Genomic DNA, 21,819 nt, shown 5'->3' with positions numbered 1-21,819 from the left:
AAATTATGTTAAAATCTATATTTAAATTTATAAAATTGTAATTCTTAAACGAACTCGAACATTTGTAAATAAATTATTTAAAATAATTTTGTAACAAGCTAAAATAAATATATTCAAAATTTAAAACAAAATATAACTAAAATTTGTTATAAAATATAAATTTAAATAAATTTAATGTTGTTAAAATATTATTATAAGATTTTTACAAAAGTTAAATTTGGTTTCAATTTGGAGAATTAATTTTTTTTTTTAAATTATGGACTAAAATAGAATCAAAATAATAAATATATGACCAAATTGAGATGAAGATAATGACATAACACGTGTTACTACATTGTCGAATTGACCAATGACACAATACTGATGTGACACGTGACATAAATAATTAAAAAATAATAATTTAAAAAAAATAAAAAATGAGGAGTTGACATATGTAGGGATGACAAAGCATGCCAGCCCGACCCGTTTTAGCCCGTCCCGCAGTTTGGCCCGCCTCGTAGTTTGATTTTGGGATCACTTTTCTGGCCCGTCTCGTCCTACAGGTTAGCCCGTGGGCTGACCCGCATTTGTGATGAACAAAATATTTTTTTTTTTGTGTTGAGCAAAATAATTTTTTTTTCATTTTTTCATAATAATTGATATTCATTTTCTATCGAAATGATTTCAATTAGTTTACCTAATCAAAGAGAGAAAAAAGATAACAACGAAAATTATAACTAAAGTACAATAACATGTCACCTTACAAGACATGTACCTAAAAATGCATAAAAAGATATTTCATATTCAATAACTGAAATTATTATCTTATATACAATGATTAAACATAAACATAATAATAATAATAATAATAATAATAATAATAATAATAATAGTAATGGTAATAAAAATAAAAGGAACTTAAAAAACAACATGATGAATGATGTGAGAACTAAAAAAATGAGAACATATACTTTTGTAAGCGGGCTAGAAACAACATGATGAATGATGTGAGAACTAACAAAATGAGAACATATAATCTTGTAAGCAGGCTAGCCCATCCCGCGCCACCTTTAGCCCGTGCGGACTGCGGGCCTATGCAGGCTAGCGGGTTCAACATCCTAGTCCGTCTCGTGTTTTTTTGTGCAGGCCTGCGGACCAGTCCACCTGGCTCGTCCCGAATTGCCATTCCTAGATATATAACATATCCTTAACAGCGTTAATACCATATCAACTGAATAAACCTAATTGTTACACATTTTAAAAAATATAGACATAATTGAGAATAAAAAAAAAATCTAAAAACCTATATGATATTTTTTGGTAAAAAACGTGGAACAATAAAATATTTTAACCAACAAAATATAAGTATTTAGAACACATATTTCATATATTTAAATTTTATTCCCACCCAATACATATTTTATCCGTATTTATTTTTTCCCGTATCATTTACAATTTAATAAAGTTGAAACTTGACTCATTGTATAATAGTAACCATTCAGGTTTCCACAGACTTTCATCTTCTTGCAGCTTCTTTTGAAGAGCGATCAATTCTGTTTGGGTTGAAGGACATTCAACCTATGAAAAAATGTTGATTCAGATTCCTCGCCTCACCAACTCTCTCAGAGACCCCTTCGATGTCGACCAATACTATCTTCATCGCAAAACCATTCTCCATAATCAAAAACCTCGCAAGTAATAATCGTATTCTTGATTGCATTTTCTTTTGTTCCTTTTCATTTTTGTTCTGTGAATGCTTATTAATAATAGATAATAGTCAGAAAAAGAAAAACACGGAGAATTGAGAATCGTCCAATGGTAACTTTCTCTAGTTTCCGGCAACCGGACAGAGACTTTGAGATGCTGCTATTTGTTTCGGACTTATTATTATTTTATAGTGTTATGTGATTTTCAAGTTGGCGATTGTCGTGCAATTTATTGATTGATGGTTCATTTTGGGTGTTGAAATGTGGCATTTAGTTCTGCAAGTTCTCTTGATGAATCAGAACTGGCACGGAAGATTGTTCAAGGGTGGGAAGAAGGTATTGTCCAGTTTTGAGACTCATGTGTTAGTAATTTTCAATTGATGCAAAAAGGAGTTATTTTAACTATACCATATTTGTGTTTGGTGAATTGCTGAAGCAGCTTCTTCGGAAGTGCGGCAAGCCTACAAGCAGTTTATAGGAGCAGTGGTGGACATGGTTGACGGAGAAATGCGCTCCGAGGAGTTCCATGAGGTGGTACTGGCTGTGTACCAGCTGTTTGGCACGCCAATGGAGGAGGGTTACATTGATAAAATTGTTTCAGACAAAAAGTAAGTATTCTCAAATCTGAGAGTGTACATAAAAAGTCATGGAACTTATACACTCATGCATGTATAACATAATATTTTTAACAATAATTCAACATTTGAATTCCGCGTAATAGAGCAAGTAGGCATATCTCAACAATAAAGTATGGTAGTATAATTGTAGTAAATAAGATCAAACTCTATAAATGACCAAATCATATATAAGTTCATAAATAGATAAGTTCCTCAAGTACGGACATTTAGAAAATAAGTTAATTTCTTCAATCATTGAGCTGTAGTAAGCTTCTAACACTGTTGGGTCAATGGTTAGAGTGCAAAAGTTACATTTGAGTTCAAACTTGTGAACATTCTTCACTCACTAGTTTATGGAAGTAAGAGTTTGACAGTCTGCTAACTAATTTTCTCTACCCAGAATTGTAAACTTGTTGGTCTACTAGTTAACTTGAAAGTTTGACAACCTTTTACAAGTGTCATTAACCTGAATGTGGTAGTATATTACATATGCTTGAGGGTGTTTGTAATAGAGTTGAAATACTTTTGAATGGGAAATCACCAAAACTCTCCAGTCATGTTTAAATTCTTGTAACATGCGAAACTGCTTCTCAAACTGGTAAACAAACGCACTAAATAGTTGATTTTTGTGAATTCACTTTTGTACTTTATAGGAATACGGTAAGGATCTTGCTGATTGTGGCATTGGTTTGGTGGTTAAGAAACCAATAATAAAAGATTTTTATTGGAAATTATGTAGCGGGTGCATTGGGAATCATGGTTGGTGTGCTAATAATAATTTGTAATCAGAACATTCCTCTTCTTCCTTTGCATTTTCCAAGTAACTGTTCAATTTTGCATGACTTTTTGATCTAAAGAATTAATGAGCCTTACTAGATATTGTATGGAGGATTTTTAGTACACTGTGGTGGAAAATCTCTAATTTGTATTGCCTGATGCATGTTACAAATGCTGAGGCTATAATACGGCTTAAATATATTAATTCTTATTGTTCAAAACATTAAACTTTCAGTGTGACATTGGTATGCAGGTTTGAATTGCAAAAGCTTATTGGACACACGCTTGCTGATGCCAAGTTGAGGCAAGTTGCATCACTAGCACAGAGGCTTTTAAATTTGCAGCCACTCAATAAAATGTCTGCCATTTCTTTTGAAAGCAATTTAAATGCCGACGAGGATTTAGAATTTGGAGCTGATTTGTTTTTTCAAGCACCTGCTCGTTTCTTGGTTGATGTATCCTTAGATGAAGGAGATATGATGGATTTTGAAAGCACTGTTCCATTAGAATTTCACAATGAACAGTATGGTCATACCAGTGCAGCAGATCATTCTATTGTCGATGGGGAAAAGTTCAACTTGGCTTGGATAAGAGATGCATGTGATAAAATAGTTAGGAATTGTAATTCACAGCTATCCCAAGATGAATTGGCTATGGCCATTTGCCGGGTTCTTAATTCAGAAAAGCCAGGTGAAGAGGTATATTGCTTGGTTTCAGTCTTCCTAACATATTTGAATATAACTACAGTTTTCTGCTTTGTTGAAACTTATAATTTTTTCTCTTTCCTTGAAGATAGCTGGAGATCTGTTGGATCTTGTTGGTGATAGCGCATTTGAAACTGTGCAAATATTTTTGTTGGTGAGAATATGCTAATTCCTCTCAATTTTAAAAACTGTTCTTGGTAATTCTTTGTGAACTTAATTCTTCCTCCATCCATATTCGTCCAATCAATGATTGCTTCATATGCTGTGTGAGGTTTTGTTTTGAAATTCTCTGTTTTCTTTCTTTGAATAACTCTGTGGTGGTTGATGAACTTCACTTTAAGAGTGAAGGCATACCTACGAACTATCTGTTTGGATAGAAGGAGGAGGAGAAGTTTATTAAGATAGTAAGAATATTAATTGGTTAATTAGTTGGTCTGATTAGCTAGATATAAATTGGGGAAGAAGGATATGAGAGAGGCAGATTTGTTGTTATTGTAAATTGAACATTGGCTCTTTGATTAAGGAGAAATCTTTGTGAAGGGGAAACACCCTTGGAGGAAAGATTTCTATCCTATTTCTTGTTCTTTTCATCCTAGTCAATAAAAATCTTACTTTTCTTTTTCTTTTCTTGTTTCCTAACAAATTGATAATGAAAAAGGACTGTAGTTGTTCTAGTCGTAGTTGACATTTATATGATAATTTGCAGCATCGAAAGGAGATTGTTGATTCTATTCGTCATGGCTTATTGGTATTGAAGTCTGATAAAAATGCTTCAAATGCTCAGTCTCGCATGCCTAGTTATGGAACACAGGTATTGTTCGCATTATTTATTAATTAATCTGTACTTCTTCACTGGTATATAGTGAAATCCATACTTATATGCTTTTGTTTGGTTGAGAAGAAAGGAAAGGGGGACAGAAGGTAGCAGTAAATTGGGTAGTTTGGTGGGAGAAAAGGAGAGGAAATACTTAAACAGTGGTTGAATCCACTACATTGTACCAATCCACCTCTTCTCTCTATTTCTCACCTCATTTTTTTTCTATTTCTCTTCTACCAAACATCTTTAGCTTCCACTTTATTCTCTCACCTATTTTCGTTCCTCCATTTTATTTCTATCTACTGTATTTCTCTCATCTTTAACAAACAGATAATTAAGGATTTACGTTTTTTAGGTCACTGTTCAAACAGAGTCAGGAAAGCAAATTGACAAGCTTCGACGCAAGGAGGAAAAACGAAATAGACGGGGAATAGAACATGCCGGTGATGATGACTTGTCTGTGCTGGATTTCTCATCTTTACTTCAAGCAAGTGAGAGGAAAAATTTGTTTGATGAGATGATTGGGTCTGGAGATAGGTCCGAGTCAATAGCTGTTACTGCTCTTCCTGAAGGAACTGTAAGGAAGCATTTTAAGGGGTACGAAGAGGTTATTATTCCCCCAAAACCAACTGCACCGTTGAAACCTGGAGAAAAGCTGGTATATCTCTTCTATGTGACTTGTGAGTTACATTGAACTATTTATTGAGGGATTAGGAGTATTGTTGTGAACTATAAGATGAAATCGTTGATACTTTAATGATATATGAAGTGAGTGAAGGGTGTGACCTATGTATTGCTACCTTGGATCTTTGGTTATTGTAAGATGATAGCCACACCATAATTACAAAAAAATAAACCCACCTATGTAATTTTGGTTATTGTTAATTATATATAACAGATTTCATGGCTATTGCTTCTCCCTGATTCCCGAATTGTCTTGTAAGTTTTGGTTTATGGTAAGGATTATTAATTCATATTTATCACAATTACACACTTTCAGATTGAGATCAGGGAGTTAGATGACTTTGCACAAGCTGCATTCCGTGGGTACAAATCACTAAACCGAATCCAGAGCAGGATATTTTCAACTGTTTATGGAACTAATGAGAATATTCTAGTGAGTGATATGTGGTTGATTTTTCAAACATAGTAATGATTATAGAACTTGGATTTAGCAAAGAGTGAAATATGATTACTTTGTAGTGTAACAAGGTGTTTTTTATGTTCTGGAAGGTGTGTGCTCCCACCGGTGCTGGCAAAACTAACATAGCTATGATTTCAATTCTACACGAGGTGAATAGTCACTTGCTTGATACATACTTTTTCCCAAAATATAATTTATGTCTGTTGCTGTTTTGAATTGTTTTCTTTCCCTGGTCTCGTGGGCATGGATTGGTGCAATTTGGAGTTACAAGATATTCAGATCCAGATTGATTAACTGTAGTCGGGTGGGATCAATTCAGATTAAAAATATTTATTATCATCAACCTCAATTAAACCAATCTGATGGTTTGGAGCAGTGTTATTGATGTCCAAAAACGGAAAAGCCTGGTGACCCCAAAAATCCTGATGAAAATATTTCAGAACATAGAGGGTTATGAGGTAAGCATCATGAACAAAAAGAATACTATATGTATAAATAATGTAGAAAAATGTAGAAATATAATGGTGGGAGAACCTGAAAACGATGTATTGGCCCAAAAGCTATTTCTAACCAGAAAAGGGGAGTAAAATGGGAATCCTACAAAGCGAAAATGGGAGCCAAACAACCAACCCGCAAGGAAAGGGTAAATAAGGGCTGGAATGGGATGTACATCAGATGATGAACCCAACCGTTGTGGGGCAGCATCACTTTAGTGACTTGAAGGTATCCCATGGGCATAAAGAGCTTGAGATGCGCTTAAAAGATTTTATGTTTGGTGATGCATGAAGAAGTTTTTGCCTCGGGATGGGCGGGGTTGGCCATCACTTAGAGAGACATTCCAAATCTAGTGGTTGCAAGATCAAATTCTAATGGCCAGTGGCGGACCTTGGTGCACAACTTTTCTTTGCCGGACCAGACAAGGATAAGCAGAGCAAAACTAGCCTGCTTTGATACCAACTTGAGAAAAATGAAAAGAGAAAATATACTTTAGAGAGCTTGAAGAAGTCTCTCTAGGGTTTTCATATTTGTACATATAAATTGTAGATAAATCAGATATACAACAAAAGAAAAAAATAGAACACAGGTAGAGACATCTCTACGTCTCTAGGTACAAATTGGTACAACTCAAAACAACGTTTTAATAAAGCCTACCTTAACATTTTGCGATTCTATTTTATCTTTTTAGAAAAAAACATATTCAACTTAAATAAATTTTCTAAAGCTTTTACTATGAGAATGAGCCTGAAAAATCTTGTATAAATTACATTTTAATGTCTCTTCGGTTGTATGGATGAAAATATGGGAGGAGAGAAAAACTTTTGAGATTTAAGTTGAAGGTAAAGTGGAAAGAAGGAAAGTGTTAGAAGTGGGTTTTATGCCTAACTCAACCCCACAAAACCGGCTTGTAAGGTGAGGATTGCACTCACTTATATATTGTGAATTGACCTTATCTCTAGTCAATGTGGTACTTCCAACACACCCCCTCATGCCGAGGTATATTCATCTCGTGCGTGAGACTAGAAATTAGTGGGTGGTCCGTTAACGGCCCGATTGCGGGTGTAACAGAATGTCCAAGAAATCTCGCTAGGATAATCTCTAACCTGGCTTTGATACCATGTTAGAAGTGGGTTTAAAGTCCCACATTGACTAGAGATAAGGTCAATTCACAATATATAAGTGGGTGCAATCTTCACCTTACAAGTCGGTTTTGTGGGGTTGAATTAGGCATAAAACCCACTTCTAACATAAAGTTTTGAATTTTTGTTTCTAGGAGTACACTTTTCTCTTTTTCTTCCACTTTCTATCCATGTAACAAGAGAGGACATTGGTATGTGTGTTTTTCGGCTCTTTTTTCTTTCCAGTAAAGTAAACATATACCACTAATGTTGTATATTATATTAAAGTTGACTTCTATAAATGTTCTGAGAACGTAGTGAGAGAAAGTTTAGATATAATTACTGAATTTTTCCGTGTGAGAGATAAGTTACGATGTTTTGATACAAAGTTTGTATTTATACAGGAAAAGTCCTAACTAATAATTGATCTAAGACTTACACAGGCAATCAACTGTGAGACTAGCTAGGTAAAGCTTACATGAGAAGAAACTTAAGCTAACTGCGAACAGCTGTCTCTTTGACATCTGGCATGTAGAGAGTGATACACAACTTCTAGAAAGTTAAAAAATAGATATTTTTTTAATAATAGTAGTAGTGTGTGTCTCTTACGGAGTTGTATAGAGGTGTTGACTTAGGTGTCCAAGACTACAGTTTTTTTTTTCCTAGTTGAATGCTTAATGAGAATTGTTTTGACGTGTGTCAAACAAGTGTTGGCATTGGAAATGTGTCTCAATTGAATTGTCGCTGAATTGAATTGTCATAATTTTCTTAAAGGCTTGTATACTTTACTGATCCATATTGATTAAGTATCCAAAAGTATAGATATCGGTCATTTATTGTTTACAAATATATTGTCTACAAATATGTGAAACAAATTAAAATATTGGTGCTTCATATGCACTGCTGCTTCTGAAACCCTAATAGCTATTGTATCACAAAAAATCCCTAGTATGTGATCATTATTTTGATATGACGAATTTAGAGCCATGATGCTGAAAGAAAAAAAAAAAAAAAGGCTGTGTAGGGTTTTATTGTATTAACAAGGTTTCTTAATTGTTCAATTTCTTTCTGCTTTTTCATGTTTCAGCTGTGAAGAGGAGTAACTTATTTTCTTTAGCTGTATAAATGACTTGTGCAGATTGGACAGCACTTCAGGGATGGGTACTTGCATAAAGATGAATTTAAGATAGTTTATGTTGCGCCAATGAAGGTATGTTGATGCTTGTGCTTCTGTTCTTTACATTCTTGTATTCATGTTCGCTTTTTGTTCCCTGCATTTATGTCATTTCTAATTTTAGATTCTTGTCATAACTAGGCTTTGGCTGCAGAAGTTACCTCAACATTCAGCCAACGTTTATCTCCTTTGAATATGATTGTTAGAGAGCTTACTGGAGATATGCAGCTTTCTAAAAATGAGCTTGAAGAAACTCAGGTTTGTTAAGAAAATGGCAAGGTCAAGATTTCTTTGCCAGCATGCAAACTAAGTTAATTATTTTTGTGGTTTAAATCAGATGATAGTGACAACACCTGAGAAATGGGATGTCATTACACGCAAAAGCAGTGACATGTCACTGTCAATGCTGGTAAAGCTGTTAATTATTGATGAAGTCCATCTACTCAATGACGATAGAGGTCCTGTGATAGAGGCTCTGGTTGCCAGGACGCTCCGGCAGGTAAAACATGTCTTATGTTTGTGTGGACTTGAAAACAGTTTAAATATCTCAGAAAAAAAGATTCAATTTATTTCATTCAAATGTAAATCAATACAAGAGGGTTTGTATAGAGCTTGAAACTAATAGAATAATGATTACCATATCTTTTTAGAATCCTATAGTATCTTTGATAAAGTTATTACAAAAATTAATATCTCCTTGTAACTCAAGAATATATTTTCATAACTAGAGGTGTCAATTTGGCCCCTGGCCCATGGGCCAGCCTTGACCCACTCTTCATAAAGCCCCCTTTTAGGGAGGTCTCAAATGAGGGGGCAAAAAAAAGCCCCAGCCCCCAAAGCCCCCTCTCCAGTGGGTTAGGGCTACGGCTAAGGTGGGTTAGCCCCCCAAATAATACTACATTAAGCCAGAATCAAAGATCAGGCCAAGCGACCCGGATGGGTCCGAAGACCCAAACAGGTTTGAAGACCCAAACAGGCCCGACGAGCCAAACATGTCCAATCACTCGGACAAGTCCGAAGCCCCAAACAGGCCCGACGAGCCAAACATGTCCAATCACTCGGACAAGTCCGAAGCCCCAAACAGGCCCGACGACCCGGACGGGACCTAAGGCTCGGATGGGCCAGAAGACTCGAACAGACCCAACAAACTGGACGGGCTTGAAGACCTAGACGTGCCTGATGTCTCGGACAAACTTGACGACCCAGAAGGGCCCGACGATCTGGACGATCCGGACGGGTCCAACAACATGGATGAGCCCGAAAACCCAAACGGACCTGACGACCTGATGATCTGGATGGGCAGGACGACTCAGAAGGATTCGACGACCCAGACAACTACGACGATCTGGACGGGCTAGACGACCCTAACGACCTCGACGGTCCGGAGGAGCCGGATGGGTCCGACGAGTCGGACAAACACAATGAAACAGATGGGCTCGATGAGCCCAACGACCTAGACAAGCACAATGACTCGAACGGGCCTGACAATCCAGACCTACCGAAAGACCTAGACAAGCACGAAAACCCAGACGGGCCAAACGACCCAAACAGGTTCGACGACCCGAACAGACACGACGATCCAGACGGGCTCGATGATCCGACGGACCCGAAAACTCGGATGAGCCTTATGACCTGGACGAGTCCGACTATTCGGACGGGTCCGATGGTTTGGACGGGTCAGTCCAGGTCATTTGGCCCGTTCGGGTCGTCGAGCCCGTCCGGGTTGTCGTGCTTGTCAGGGTCGTTGGTTATGGCTATATTCAACTTTCCCATTGGAGCAAATTTCTCCTCATAATTAGCACGATAGGTCTAGCTATATCCTTTTGTAATTAGCCTTGCTTTCTAGCAATCAAATGTGTCATTAGATTGATATGCCGTTGTGTAAATCCACCTGCATCCCTCGATCCTTTTATCCTTTGGTTTCTCGATAAGCTCCCAAGTCTACTTCTTTTCCAAGGTACCCATCTCTTGATTGATGGCTTGAGCCCAATTCTTATCCTTCAATGCCTGTTGAATTGATGTAAGGATTCTAATTGCCTCAACAACAAAGAGAGAACCTTGGGATATTTGGTCATGAAGGTTAGACACAGTTATTATTCAAGGAATTTTCTGAAAGTTCAACAGTATTAACAATTACCTCTGATTCACATGATTTGAACTAATCATAGGTTCTTGTTATCTTCTTTGATATTGCATACCGAAAGAAAACAACCTCAAAAACATCCTTACAAGAAGTCCCAAGTAGTATTAGGGTATGGAAGTTCTTTCACTAGAGGGACAAAGGTTGACTCATGTGACACAAAGCATGACGCAGGTGACAAAGGATGACCTAGGTGACAAAGGATGACCTAGGTGACATAAAGGATGACTCAAGTGGCTTGAAGAACTCAACTTTTGTGTGCAACAAAAGTAGTGGAACAAAAGCTCTGATGATCGTCATACCATTTGAGAAATTTGTTGAAAGTAGCAGGATGTTATGAAGTATAAGGTGAAATGGGTCCCAAAGATGTAGTTTTGTATTCAAATAGGATTGGGAAAAAATGAAAGAAATCTGTACGTTTTTGACAAAACATTTATTTTTATTTTCTTTTAGTTGCATTGAGTTAACATATTCTGAAGACATAAAATGCACTGTTTGAAATGAAATTATTTTTTATGTTTGTGGGTGTGTTATTCCCATTAGTTTGTTGTACCACAATTCCACTACAGCCACTTGTTATATTTGTTTTACTTCTCATAATAGTTGTCTTTTCTCCCATTATTATTAGGTGGAATCTACACAGTCAATGATACGCATTGTGGGCCTTTCTGCCACTCTTCCCAATTACCTAGAGGTGTTGGTCTAAATAATATACACTTTTTATTATTAAATTTTTTGACTTTGATGTGGTGTAGGCTAAAGTATATTTTGGACATCACTTACAAGTTCTTACTATACTATTCATTGTCACCAGGTTGCACAATTTCTCAGGGTAAATCCAGACACAGGCCTTTTCTTCTTTGATTCTAGTTACCGTCCAGTGCCTCTTGCACAACAATATATTGGAATTAGTGAGCCAAACTTTGCAGCTCGTAATGAATTGTTGAATGATATATGCTATAGAAAGGTATTGTTCGTTCTCCATTTTCTTCAAAACATGGTAAATCTTGCGTTGTTGACTATTTTGATAGCTTTGGCTCCTTTTTGAGCCAGGTTGCTGATTCTCTAAGGCAAGGCCACCAGGCAATGGTATTTGTCCACTCCCGAAAGGACACTGCCAAGACAGCTAATAAACTGGTTTGTCATTTTGGAAGCTTTATATGGTCATGTTTGAATTGAAGGTCTTTTGTCCTTGTGTTGGTGTTTTTCACATATCATTATTGTTATTATTTATTTCTGTGAATCTGATTGCACTTTATCTGTACCATGCTTTTCTTCCAGTATCATCGCTTGTATGTTGTGTTTGGCAGGTTGAGCTAGCACGGAGGAATGAGGATTTGGAACTTTTTAGTAATAATACACATCCACAATACACCTTTATGAAGGTGGTTAAAGCAAACATTGATTTTCATTTTTCTTATGATATGAATGCTTCTTTTGTGTTCATAGATTTTTATGTTTTGCATGTAGAAAGAAGTCATTAAATCCAGAAACAAAGATCTTGTTGAACTTTTTGAATATGGTGTGGGTGTGCATCATGCTGGGATGTTACGTGCAGATAGAGGACTTACTGAGCGTCTTTTCTCTGATGGACTTCTGAAGGTAGAGACACTGATTTTTCCATATATGAGTTTTAGAATTTCCCTCCGGTTTCATGAAATGAAGTTTTGTCTTTTTTGCTTTTAGGTTCTTGTCTGTACAGCAACTTTGGCATGGGGTGTCAATCTTCCTGCACACACAGTGGTCATTAAGGTTTTGTTTCTATGGAAACTCTGATATAAGATAATCATTTTTGTTTTATATAAATATAGTTTCTTTTTCTTCAATCAAATTATTGAATCATGGAATTATATTGCTGTATTCAATTTTTAAAGTTGGGAATCTAGTGAATAATTTTGATTCAAAATTTATGAATGTGATGGAAAAGGGATAAGTGACTAGTATATATCACAGGGACAATGAATTGTAGTTTACTAAAGATCTTCTGGCATATTCCTGCATCAGTCAACCCCATAAAAAGTTATATCTTAACGTTTACTTTGAGAGCATCAATCATACACTACATAGACTTGTGGAACCCCAATCACTTTGTGATTGTGCTAAAACTTTTTTAGCATGACCTATACGGTCTTTTCTCAGCTTCTCTTACCAAAAGTTCTTAAATTTTGTTGAAGATTATCTTGTAGGAATAAATTATAGTCATATGATGGAATCCTTATGTCTCAAGAACAATAAAGGAATATATATATATATATATATATATATATATATATATATATATATATATATATATATATAATGTACATTGCATTTCACAGAGATGGGCCTAGGTCCATATGTTAATATACATATAACACTCCCTCTCAGGTAGGTGCATACAAATCATATTTGGTGAAGACATGCAAATTGATCATTGATGTTAACAAATTGAGTACTATTGTCTAAAGATAAAATATTTTCATGAATGTAGTGACAATATATTTCAACATGTTTGATCCTCTTGTTGGATATTGAATTTGAGGTAATATGAAGGGCAACTTGGTTATCACGAATGAGAGTCATTTGTGTAACCTTTCCAAGTCTTAGTTCTTTAAGTAACTGTATCAACCAAACAAGTTCATTCATGACTGTAGATATGTAAATGCCATTTTTGACCCCCTCTCGATACTAATTAAATATGATTAGCTTATTGTTATTCAGAAATGTATATGTTGTAGTCATAGCCCTTCTCTCCATTATACTAACCTCAGTTATCATCAACTTTCTCGGTGATTCTTTATCATAACCTATAGTGGCAATAAGCGATGATTGATGAAATGTGTGCCCTTAAAAGTAGTGGTACTAGGGATTTGGTTACATACACTTCACAAGTCATTTGTTGGGTATTGGTGTCTATGTTTTCGCTCAACAAATCTATTCTAATCATGAGTATAAGGACAAATAATCTAGTTTTGAATTCTCATTTCTACAAGTAACTTTGGCAAGGATTTGAACTCACCATCTAATCAGTTTGAACACTTTTCGAGGGCAGTTGAAACTAAAGTTTAGTTATTGACTGTAAGTGTTGAAAAACATTCAAGAAATAAGATGTTTTTCTTATGAAGATAAATCTAGGTAAATCTTGATTAAGCATAAACAAACAGAAAAGCTATTAGTGGACAAAATGAGAGAACGACCCCATAAGTCAATATAAACTAGTTTAAGAGAATAATTGTGAGCAGTTCGAGATAAGGAGGAAATTATTATGAACTTTGGCAATGCAACACATTTTACGAAAAAGAAACAACTTCAGTGGTAAAAAGAGTATTTCATAGCTAAAAAATAGGTTTCATAACATGAGCATTAGGATGCCCTAGTCTACCATGCCAAACAAATTGAATACTATTTTCATTGTTGATTTTTCTTAAGTGGAATTTATATCTAACTTAACCTCACAAAACCAGCTTGTAAGGTTGAGTTAGTCTTAAATCCTACTTTCTTAAGATGGTATTAGAGCCATTTAGAGCCTATCATAGCATGGTGGCTGGCCTTGCGTCACTTGCTACTGTGTTCCTCTCTAGTCCCATGCTCTAGATGTCCCGTGCTCAACATGAAGAGGGGGTGTGTTGAAGAGGCCACATGACTAGAGATTACACCAAATTATATAATACATAAGTGGGTGCAAACCCCACTTTTCAAGTTCGTTTTATAATGTTGAATTAAGCTTAAATTCCACTTTCTTAAGAGTATAAATTTGCATAGTTGACAAAAAAAAAATCAGATTTGGCATGAGGAGGAGGTTGAAGCTGAAAGGTGGGAAAGGCACAAAGATCGTTTGGCCCCAAATCTCCTTGAACAAGCACTTCATTAATTACCAGAGATTGGACAAAATAATGAGTAGCATGAAATTCAAAATAATCAAAATAATCGTAATTTGCCTTAGCAAATTTACTAACTATTTGGATTTTTAGTGATAGTTGGAACACGCTGTAATTGATGAAGAGCTGAATGAGGAATACATTGTTGAATATTCTTGTTTTCTCTAGTAACATGAAAAAAATAGAACTAGAATGAGGAACAATGGGGGTTGGCGGCCAACTAACATCAGTGTTGGTTACCTTAGCAGAAGGAGGATGTTGTGAAGTGGAAAGATAATATGAGGGATGACGATATTTGGCTGGTGAGTACTGAAGAGGTGGAGCAAAAGATTTTTCTAGTTGATTGAATGGATAAAAGTATCGTTAACCAAATTTATTTGTATTTCCCTGAGCATTATAGTAAAATCTACTTTTGAGTGGAGGGTTGAAACTGTCTCGTAATAACAAAAAGCAACATTATGCCCATTCTTGAAGCATATCTGATGCTGAACATTAGCAAAAACGTCTCTGTGGTCATGCAGATATCCTCTAACAAACCTTGTATGTGACTACTAGATAGCATTACTATTACCTCTAATCTTGTCTTTCATGAGAGGACCAAACATATTCTTGTGAATTGTCATTTCATAAAAGAAAAGCTGGAGTCTAAGAGGTACATTTGCAGACATATTCATCAAATCTTTGAGAGGACGAGGATCAATCATATTTGCAGCAAACTCAACACATATAACATATATGCTCTAGTTTGAAGGGGAATGTTATAATGATAGAAATAAGTCACATATTTTTTTTAACTAAGAATATCTTTTAGAGTAGTTAGAATTGGAAATATCTAGAGCATATATGTGTCATTAGGAATGCTTTTTTACTTATTTCTATATCATATATTTATTATTAGATGATACCTTATTTTCTCTATTTACTGTATTGAGTCTGTTTTCTTAACATAAGCTGTGCTCTGTAAGGAACGCAGTTTCAACTCAATGTATCTCTATTTCCTATAGTTTGTTGGACATCATGTTACCCACTATTGGCCTGCTATTAGACCACCTATAAATACATGACTAAATTACAGGTTCTAAGTGAATGCAAACCTCATTTTACAAGGTGGTAATGTGGGCTTCAATGAACCCTAAATCTACTTTCTAAGACTCTACAATGTCATACCCAGTTTTTTCTGTTTGAATTATTTTTTTTTCAGTATGTCTGGATTTTTTCTCTTGTAATTTATAATTTAACATGATCACTGGTGTTCTCTAGGGTACCCAATTATATGATCCAAAAGCTGGGGGCTGGCGAGACCTTGGTATGCTGGATGTTATGCAGGTGAGGCAGGCAGTTTCTTGTCTAAAGGAAATGTGAACTGTTTGTATGATCCAAGAAATGTTTTTAATTTTTCACTTTTAGTTACTAAAATGCTAACTTATTTTTGTTTTGTTTCCTGTCTTTAGAAGTTTGTATAGGAAACTAATTGAAACATGTTTGACACCTAACAGATACAATGAAAACAACTCTTCTCCATTTCATTGTTATCTATTCAAACTTTTGAAAATAGGAAACAAAGGGATAATAATATTATATTTTTGAACTGATAGGAGAAACAGGATAATTTTCTTGAAGCTGACAGCCCATTATTTTTTATAAATTAACTAAGAGGCTTTTTTATGAAATTTTGATGTAGATATTTGGGCGAGCTGGGAGACCTCAGTTTGACAAAAGTGGTGAAGGTATTATAATTACGTCTCATGACAAACTAGCTTATTATCTGAGACTGTTGACAAGCCAACTCCCAATTGAAAGCCAGGTAATGATAATATGTTCATGTTTGTTCTTTGAATCTCTGTCTGCATATGATGAGATTTTCTTTATGTATTTCATATTGTGTTGAGTGGCTTCTTTGATCTTTTGCAGTTCATTAGTTCCTTGAAAGATAATTTAAATGCAGAGGTGGCATTGGGTACTGTAACTAATGTTAAGGAAGCCTGTGCCTGGCTGGGATATACTTATCTTTTTATAAGGATGAGGATGAATCCTTTAGCCTATGGTATTGGGTGGGATGAGGTACCAAACTAGAAACTTTTCCTTTGTTGAACCAGTTATATGATGCATTTGTATGTTTTTGGCTTGTTTATGTTTGATGTATGTTTTCACTGAACTAACTTCCTTTGTAAAAGGTGTATGGGGTAAGTGCAATGAATTGAACCTAATTGTGCTATCATCAACTTTATAACTGGCTGTTAACTGAATACCAACTGGTTAGATAGATATATGACAGGAGGTTTCATTTGAGAAAGGCAGTTTTTTGTGTGGAAAGAAAGAAGAGGAGGGGGAGAGCCACAGGGTTCTTGAACATGCAAGAAGCTTCCTGCTAGAGTAGCTGGCTTATTCTGTTATTCTTCTATAATTCCTTTGCCCAGCCCAGCCCTGATCGTGTATTGGATTCATTCAGATCGAGGGGGAGGAGAGCTCCATCAAAATTAATAACTTTCTTCAATCCATAAAAATCTAGAAATGTAGATGACAATTCTAGCTCTGACCTTAAATGTAGGAGTTGTGTTATGAGGAGAAGGCTCATCTCAGGGAACATGGTTCTCTGTAAGAAATTGGTACCATACAAACCACAAATACATGTTTCTTATTACACAGAATAAAGAAATAAGAACATATACCAAAAATAAATAAATTGTATTTAATTTTTTTATATGTTGTAACTTCAAAGTCAGGTGTGTGTGTGTGTGTGTTTTATTATTTTTTTTATTATTCTACGAAAAGAATGGAAATATTGATAATTTTGCTGCATTCCACAGATTTTTTATAATGAAGCATGCCCGCCTATCATTTTGAAAATAATTTCAGTAATTGGCTATATGTATTTAATGGTTTTCTACTGATAAGTTTTTTATTTACTGTATGGAATAAGACATGTGATTTCTTAATCTTTTATGCTTTAGGTGATGGCAGATCCTGCTCTTAGTTCTAAGCAGAGGTCTCTTGTAATTGATGCTGCACGTGCCCTTGATAAAGCAAAAATGATGCGCTTTGATGAGAAAAGTGGCAATTTTTATTGTACTGAGCTTGGTCGCATTGCAAGCCATTTTTACATTCAATATTCCAGTGTTGAAACATACAATGAAATGCTGAGACGGCACATGAATGACAGTGAGGTAGGAGCATTTTAAGTGTTCTGTCAATTACTATATCTAAGGGTGATAGCTTATACCTGAGCCTGCCTCTTGTTTTGAATAATTTTCTCAAAACTTTTTCCGTATAAAAAAGGTGTTTTCCTACAATAAAAGCAATTATTTATTGTTCATTTTTATATGCTGTTTTCCCAGAAGATTAGGGAAGCTGTGTATTTTGGTGGTTAGTCATCTAATGTATCTTTATCTGTTCTTTGCAATAAGCCTATGAAAACATTCATCCATTCTAATGACATTTATAAATTACTATTATCATTATTTGTTTTTTTATGTTCTTTTTACCTTTTGTCACTCTAGGTGATTAACATGATAGCACATTCTTCTGAATTTGAGAATATTGCTGTGAGAGAAGAAGAACAAAATGAGCTAGAGATGTTGGCGCGCACATCATGTCCATTAGAAATAAAGGGTGGTCCTTCCAATAAACATGGAAAGATTTCCATTTTGATTCAGGTTTTGTTCTTGAGTTTGACTCAATTTTCCAGTTAGGATACCTGAGTAATTGAATGAATAAGATATGACTTTGTTGTTTGCAGTTGTACATATCTCGAGGTTCTATGGATTCTTTTTCTTTGGTATCTGATGCTGCATATATTAGTGCAAGCTTGGCTCGAATAACACGGGCATTATTTGAGATTTGTTTACGAAGAGGCTGGTGTGAGATGACTCTGTTCATGTTGGAATATAGCAAAGCTGTGGATCGTCAAGTTTGGCCACATCAACATCCTCTTAGACAATTTGACAAGGATCTTTCTGCAGAAGTTTGCTCTTAACTATTGTTTTCACTAAATTTTCTAGCTATATAATATTTCATATTGGTGTGTGTGATAGTATTGTTTGGTTCATAGATATTGAGAAAGCTTGAAGATCGTGGGGCTGACCTAGATCGCCTGTTTGAGATGGAGGAAAAAGACATTGGGGCATTAATTCGGTATGCACCAGGAGGAAGGGTATGTACCTTTTAGAAGAATAATGTTGAAACGTTTCTTTCAAAAGTTGGTTCAGATGTTCAAGAAATGTTGATTATTATGTTCTTATTTCTCCCCGTTTTAGTTGGTCAAGCAAAACCTAGGGTATTTTCCATCACTTCAGTTATCAGCAACTGTGAGTCCAATTACCAGAACTGTGCTGAAGGTATTTTACAGTTTGAATACCTATCCAGACTGCTTAGTTTTACATTTTTTTCATCAATTTCATCAGATAAAATAGTCTTGACATCCAATTCTACACAATTACTTGTTATTTTCAGGTTGATTTGGTCATTACGCCCGTTTTCACTTGGAAAGATCGTTTTCATGGTACTGCTCAACGTTGGTGGATTTTGGTAGAGGTGAAATAAATTTTCCTTTGATGATGCATTACTTTATAAATTCCTTGATTTTTGTTAAAAAATCTGAACACTTATTATGGAGGAGAAATTTATTTAACTGAAGAGAGCATTTGAAAGAGAAAGGGGATGAGTAATCCTCCAATACAAAGGAACAAAAGAGAAAACAACTAGGAATATAGAGTAAAGCGGATAACAAATCTTCCCAGTTGCTCAATATTTATAGTGAAACACCCTTTAAACCAAATCGGGGCTGATTTGCCAAAGAAACCTCCTCTAAAAAGTACCAGAGTTATGCCTCATACCAAAGGAACACTTGTAGCATATGGAGCAGATTTGTACAAAACTTTTTTTACTTCTTCCAATACCTTGAGACATATAATCAATTATTGTTTTGGAGACTTAGGGCACGCACAACATTCACTGAAAATGCCGAATAATAACTATAAATAGACTACAGCACAACAATGTAAGAGTAGTTGGGAAACATTCTGAGCAAGCACCACACTTAATCACATAATCACATACCACAGGGAGGAGCTTTATAATGCCTATGCAGCTGTTCCAAGTATTGCTTTTATTAAATTCCACTGTGCAAAGATAAGATCAGGCCAAAAGGGAGCTTTTGAATTTCTATAACAGGTTATTAAAACAAAAAAAAATTCCTCTTCAATGAAGTAAGGAATTAAAAATGACTTACTAAATTTTGCTCTAGAAGGTTCAAGTGGCCAAATCCTTTTATATGGGTGAGAAGAGAGGTGAATGGCATCAAGGAATGCCCGTAAGGGACTCATTCCTAGTTATAAATACATGACAACCTACATAATTCATCTTGATTAGTTATAAATGTTGACTGACTATACTGCATGTGTATGTGCAGTCTGTTACTTGTGTTCTGTAACTTCTGTTAAGTATTTTGGCGTGTGCCATAAATAAGTTAGTTATCTGTTAGATTTGTTATACAGTTACGGATTGTTGAATGTTAGTTACAGCTCTGTTAGATCTAAACTAATTGCATGTGTGTATATAAACATTTGAAACTGGCAGATCTCTCATAATCAGATGTGAAATTCCCAACCAATTCTCTGGTGTGTATCAAATATTTTCTTACTTTCTTGGGTAATCATTTCCAGTAAGCTAAAGGGATAAACGAGACTTGTTTGTTGTTAAGAAGGAACTTCGCATATCGTGACATTATGTGAATTCTGCTGACTATTGTGTAAAAGTTATTTTTTATCAGGATTCCAAAGTTTTCGTGAGTCAAAAATTTTAAAAAAGTACATGGAAGGAGTTAATAAAGGTGAATAAATAAAATTAAAAGGCATTGAAGAGTGAGGATTCCCCCCACAATAGAAAATAGAAAAAAATAAAATAAAAAACTGATATCATTGATGCAAATTGCCTTATAACCCACCAGCTTATAGGTTTGGTTGGGAAGCTCCCTTAAATGACCAAGTTCTCTATGCCATATGGAAGCCAATAGCCTAATCTTAGTCGTGGATTTAGACAGAATACTTAGAAGTTACTAAGATTTTCGTTCCATGTATAAACGTTCTATTTTTATCCAAATATTTGTATTTTTTTTTACTTGGACTGGTTTTACTGAAACTTCTCTTTATGATAAAATGCCAATGTCATTGATTGATCCTTGTTGGTGGCCTTAGGGTAAGATTGTGTTCTCTCTCTCTCTCTCTCTCTCTATATATATATATATATATATATATATATATTTATAAACTCATGTTAGACCTCACTCTGTACCTTGACTTCTTTGCTAAGCTGACAGCTCAAAGTACTCCAATCATGCGCATCACATGTAAAATATTATTAAAATAAAGAAAGTAAATACAAAAAACATTGGGGGCCAAACCAAACCCATGTACTTATCAAAGAACTAAACAACTCTAAATAAAGGAAGTTGAAACCTATTATGAAATAAATCAAGAGTTATCTTAGATGGCATAGTATCATCCCATTTATATTGAATCTTATTTTCTAATCCAAAGGAAGGGAAGCCAACTTATCCGCACAATGATTACCTTCTCTAAAAATATGAGAATACTTTTCGTTCACAAATCTCTATACACTTTCTCCATCTTCCTCCAAGTGGTGAAGGAACATTTTGTATAGAAGAAAAAGCTTTACATAACAGCGTGAAATTACTTTTCAACTAAACACACCTATATTCTGGCAACTGAGAATGTTTAGTAGCTAGAACAACACCCATGACTTTTGCATACAGTAAATTCTGCACCCCAAAAAAGCTGAGAAGCTCCCAATATATTCATCCCTGGCACCCTAAGACAAAGCAGCACACGCTGCGAAGCCAGGACTGCCACAAACTGCCCCATCCGTGTTTACCTTAACCCAACTAAATCAGTCAACCTTACATACCCTTTGATAGTGTTAATTGTAGACTGCAACAATATATCTTTCTGAAATTTTGCATAATTTCTCATTCTCCAAATCATCCAAATAATATAAGATACAACAACTGAACGAATGAGTTTTATCAAGACACAACCCAAAGCCTTGAAAAAAGTAACAAGATTAACAGAGACCACCATTGCGAATCTTAAAAAATACCTCGCAGACAAGACCTAATGTATACAGCCGTAGAACAGTAAAAAATGGATATTGAATGGATTCCTCGTTGTTCATGCAGATAGAATGTATAGAACATAAAACTAAACCTCTTCCCTGCATCACCAAAGAACAAGTAGCATCTACTCAAAACTAATTTTTTTCATGATTAATCAGT

At 35.2% G+C, this 21,819-nt stretch overlaps 1 protein-coding gene across 1 annotated transcript in view; it reads left to right on the top strand.

Annotated features, from left to right (window-relative positions):
- The first annotated feature begins 1,464 nt into the window (after positions 1–1,464).
- LOC114196220 (DExH-box ATP-dependent RNA helicase DExH14) overlaps positions 1,465–21,819 on the top strand; it is a 45,152-nt gene continuing 24,797 nt past the window's right edge. Inside the window, exons 1-27 of the mRNA XM_028086784.1 lie at positions 1,465–1,674; positions 1,960–2,021; positions 2,125–2,293; positions 3,333–3,777; positions 3,872–3,937; positions 4,490–4,594; positions 4,956–5,258; positions 5,601–5,717; positions 5,834–5,893; positions 8,499–8,570; positions 8,676–8,792; positions 8,872–9,033; positions 11,303–11,368; positions 11,489–11,641; positions 11,728–11,811; positions 11,985–12,059; positions 12,145–12,276; positions 12,361–12,426; positions 15,792–15,857; positions 16,213–16,335; positions 16,443–16,592; positions 17,483–17,695; positions 18,029–18,184; positions 18,268–18,492; positions 18,580–18,681; positions 18,785–18,865; positions 18,981–19,061. Coding sequence (XP_027942585.1) covers positions 1,568–1,674; positions 1,960–2,021; positions 2,125–2,293; positions 3,333–3,777; positions 3,872–3,937; positions 4,490–4,594; positions 4,956–5,258; positions 5,601–5,717; positions 5,834–5,893; positions 8,499–8,570; positions 8,676–8,792; positions 8,872–9,033; positions 11,303–11,368; positions 11,489–11,641; positions 11,728–11,811; positions 11,985–12,059; positions 12,145–12,276; positions 12,361–12,426; positions 15,792–15,857; positions 16,213–16,335; positions 16,443–16,592; positions 17,483–17,695; positions 18,029–18,184; positions 18,268–18,492; positions 18,580–18,681; positions 18,785–18,865; positions 18,981–19,061 — 3,558 coding nt within the window. The 5' untranslated portion in view covers positions 1,465–1,567. The remainder of the gene's footprint in view (positions 1,675–1,959; positions 2,022–2,124; positions 2,294–3,332; positions 3,778–3,871; positions 3,938–4,489; positions 4,595–4,955; positions 5,259–5,600; positions 5,718–5,833; positions 5,894–8,498; positions 8,571–8,675; positions 8,793–8,871; positions 9,034–11,302; positions 11,369–11,488; positions 11,642–11,727; positions 11,812–11,984; positions 12,060–12,144; positions 12,277–12,360; positions 12,427–15,791; positions 15,858–16,212; positions 16,336–16,442; positions 16,593–17,482; positions 17,696–18,028; positions 18,185–18,267; positions 18,493–18,579; positions 18,682–18,784; positions 18,866–18,980; positions 19,062–21,819) is intronic.

The sequence above is a fragment of the Vigna unguiculata genome, chromosome 9, assembly GCF_004118075.2.
Source record: "Vigna unguiculata cultivar IT97K-499-35 chromosome 9, ASM411807v1, whole genome shotgun sequence".
In the NCBI taxonomy this organism is placed as follows: Eukaryota; Viridiplantae; Streptophyta; class Magnoliopsida; order Fabales; family Fabaceae; genus Vigna; species Vigna unguiculata.
Note: the sequence above shows the minus strand (reverse complement) of the source record. Positions and strands in the feature narration are given on the sequence as shown.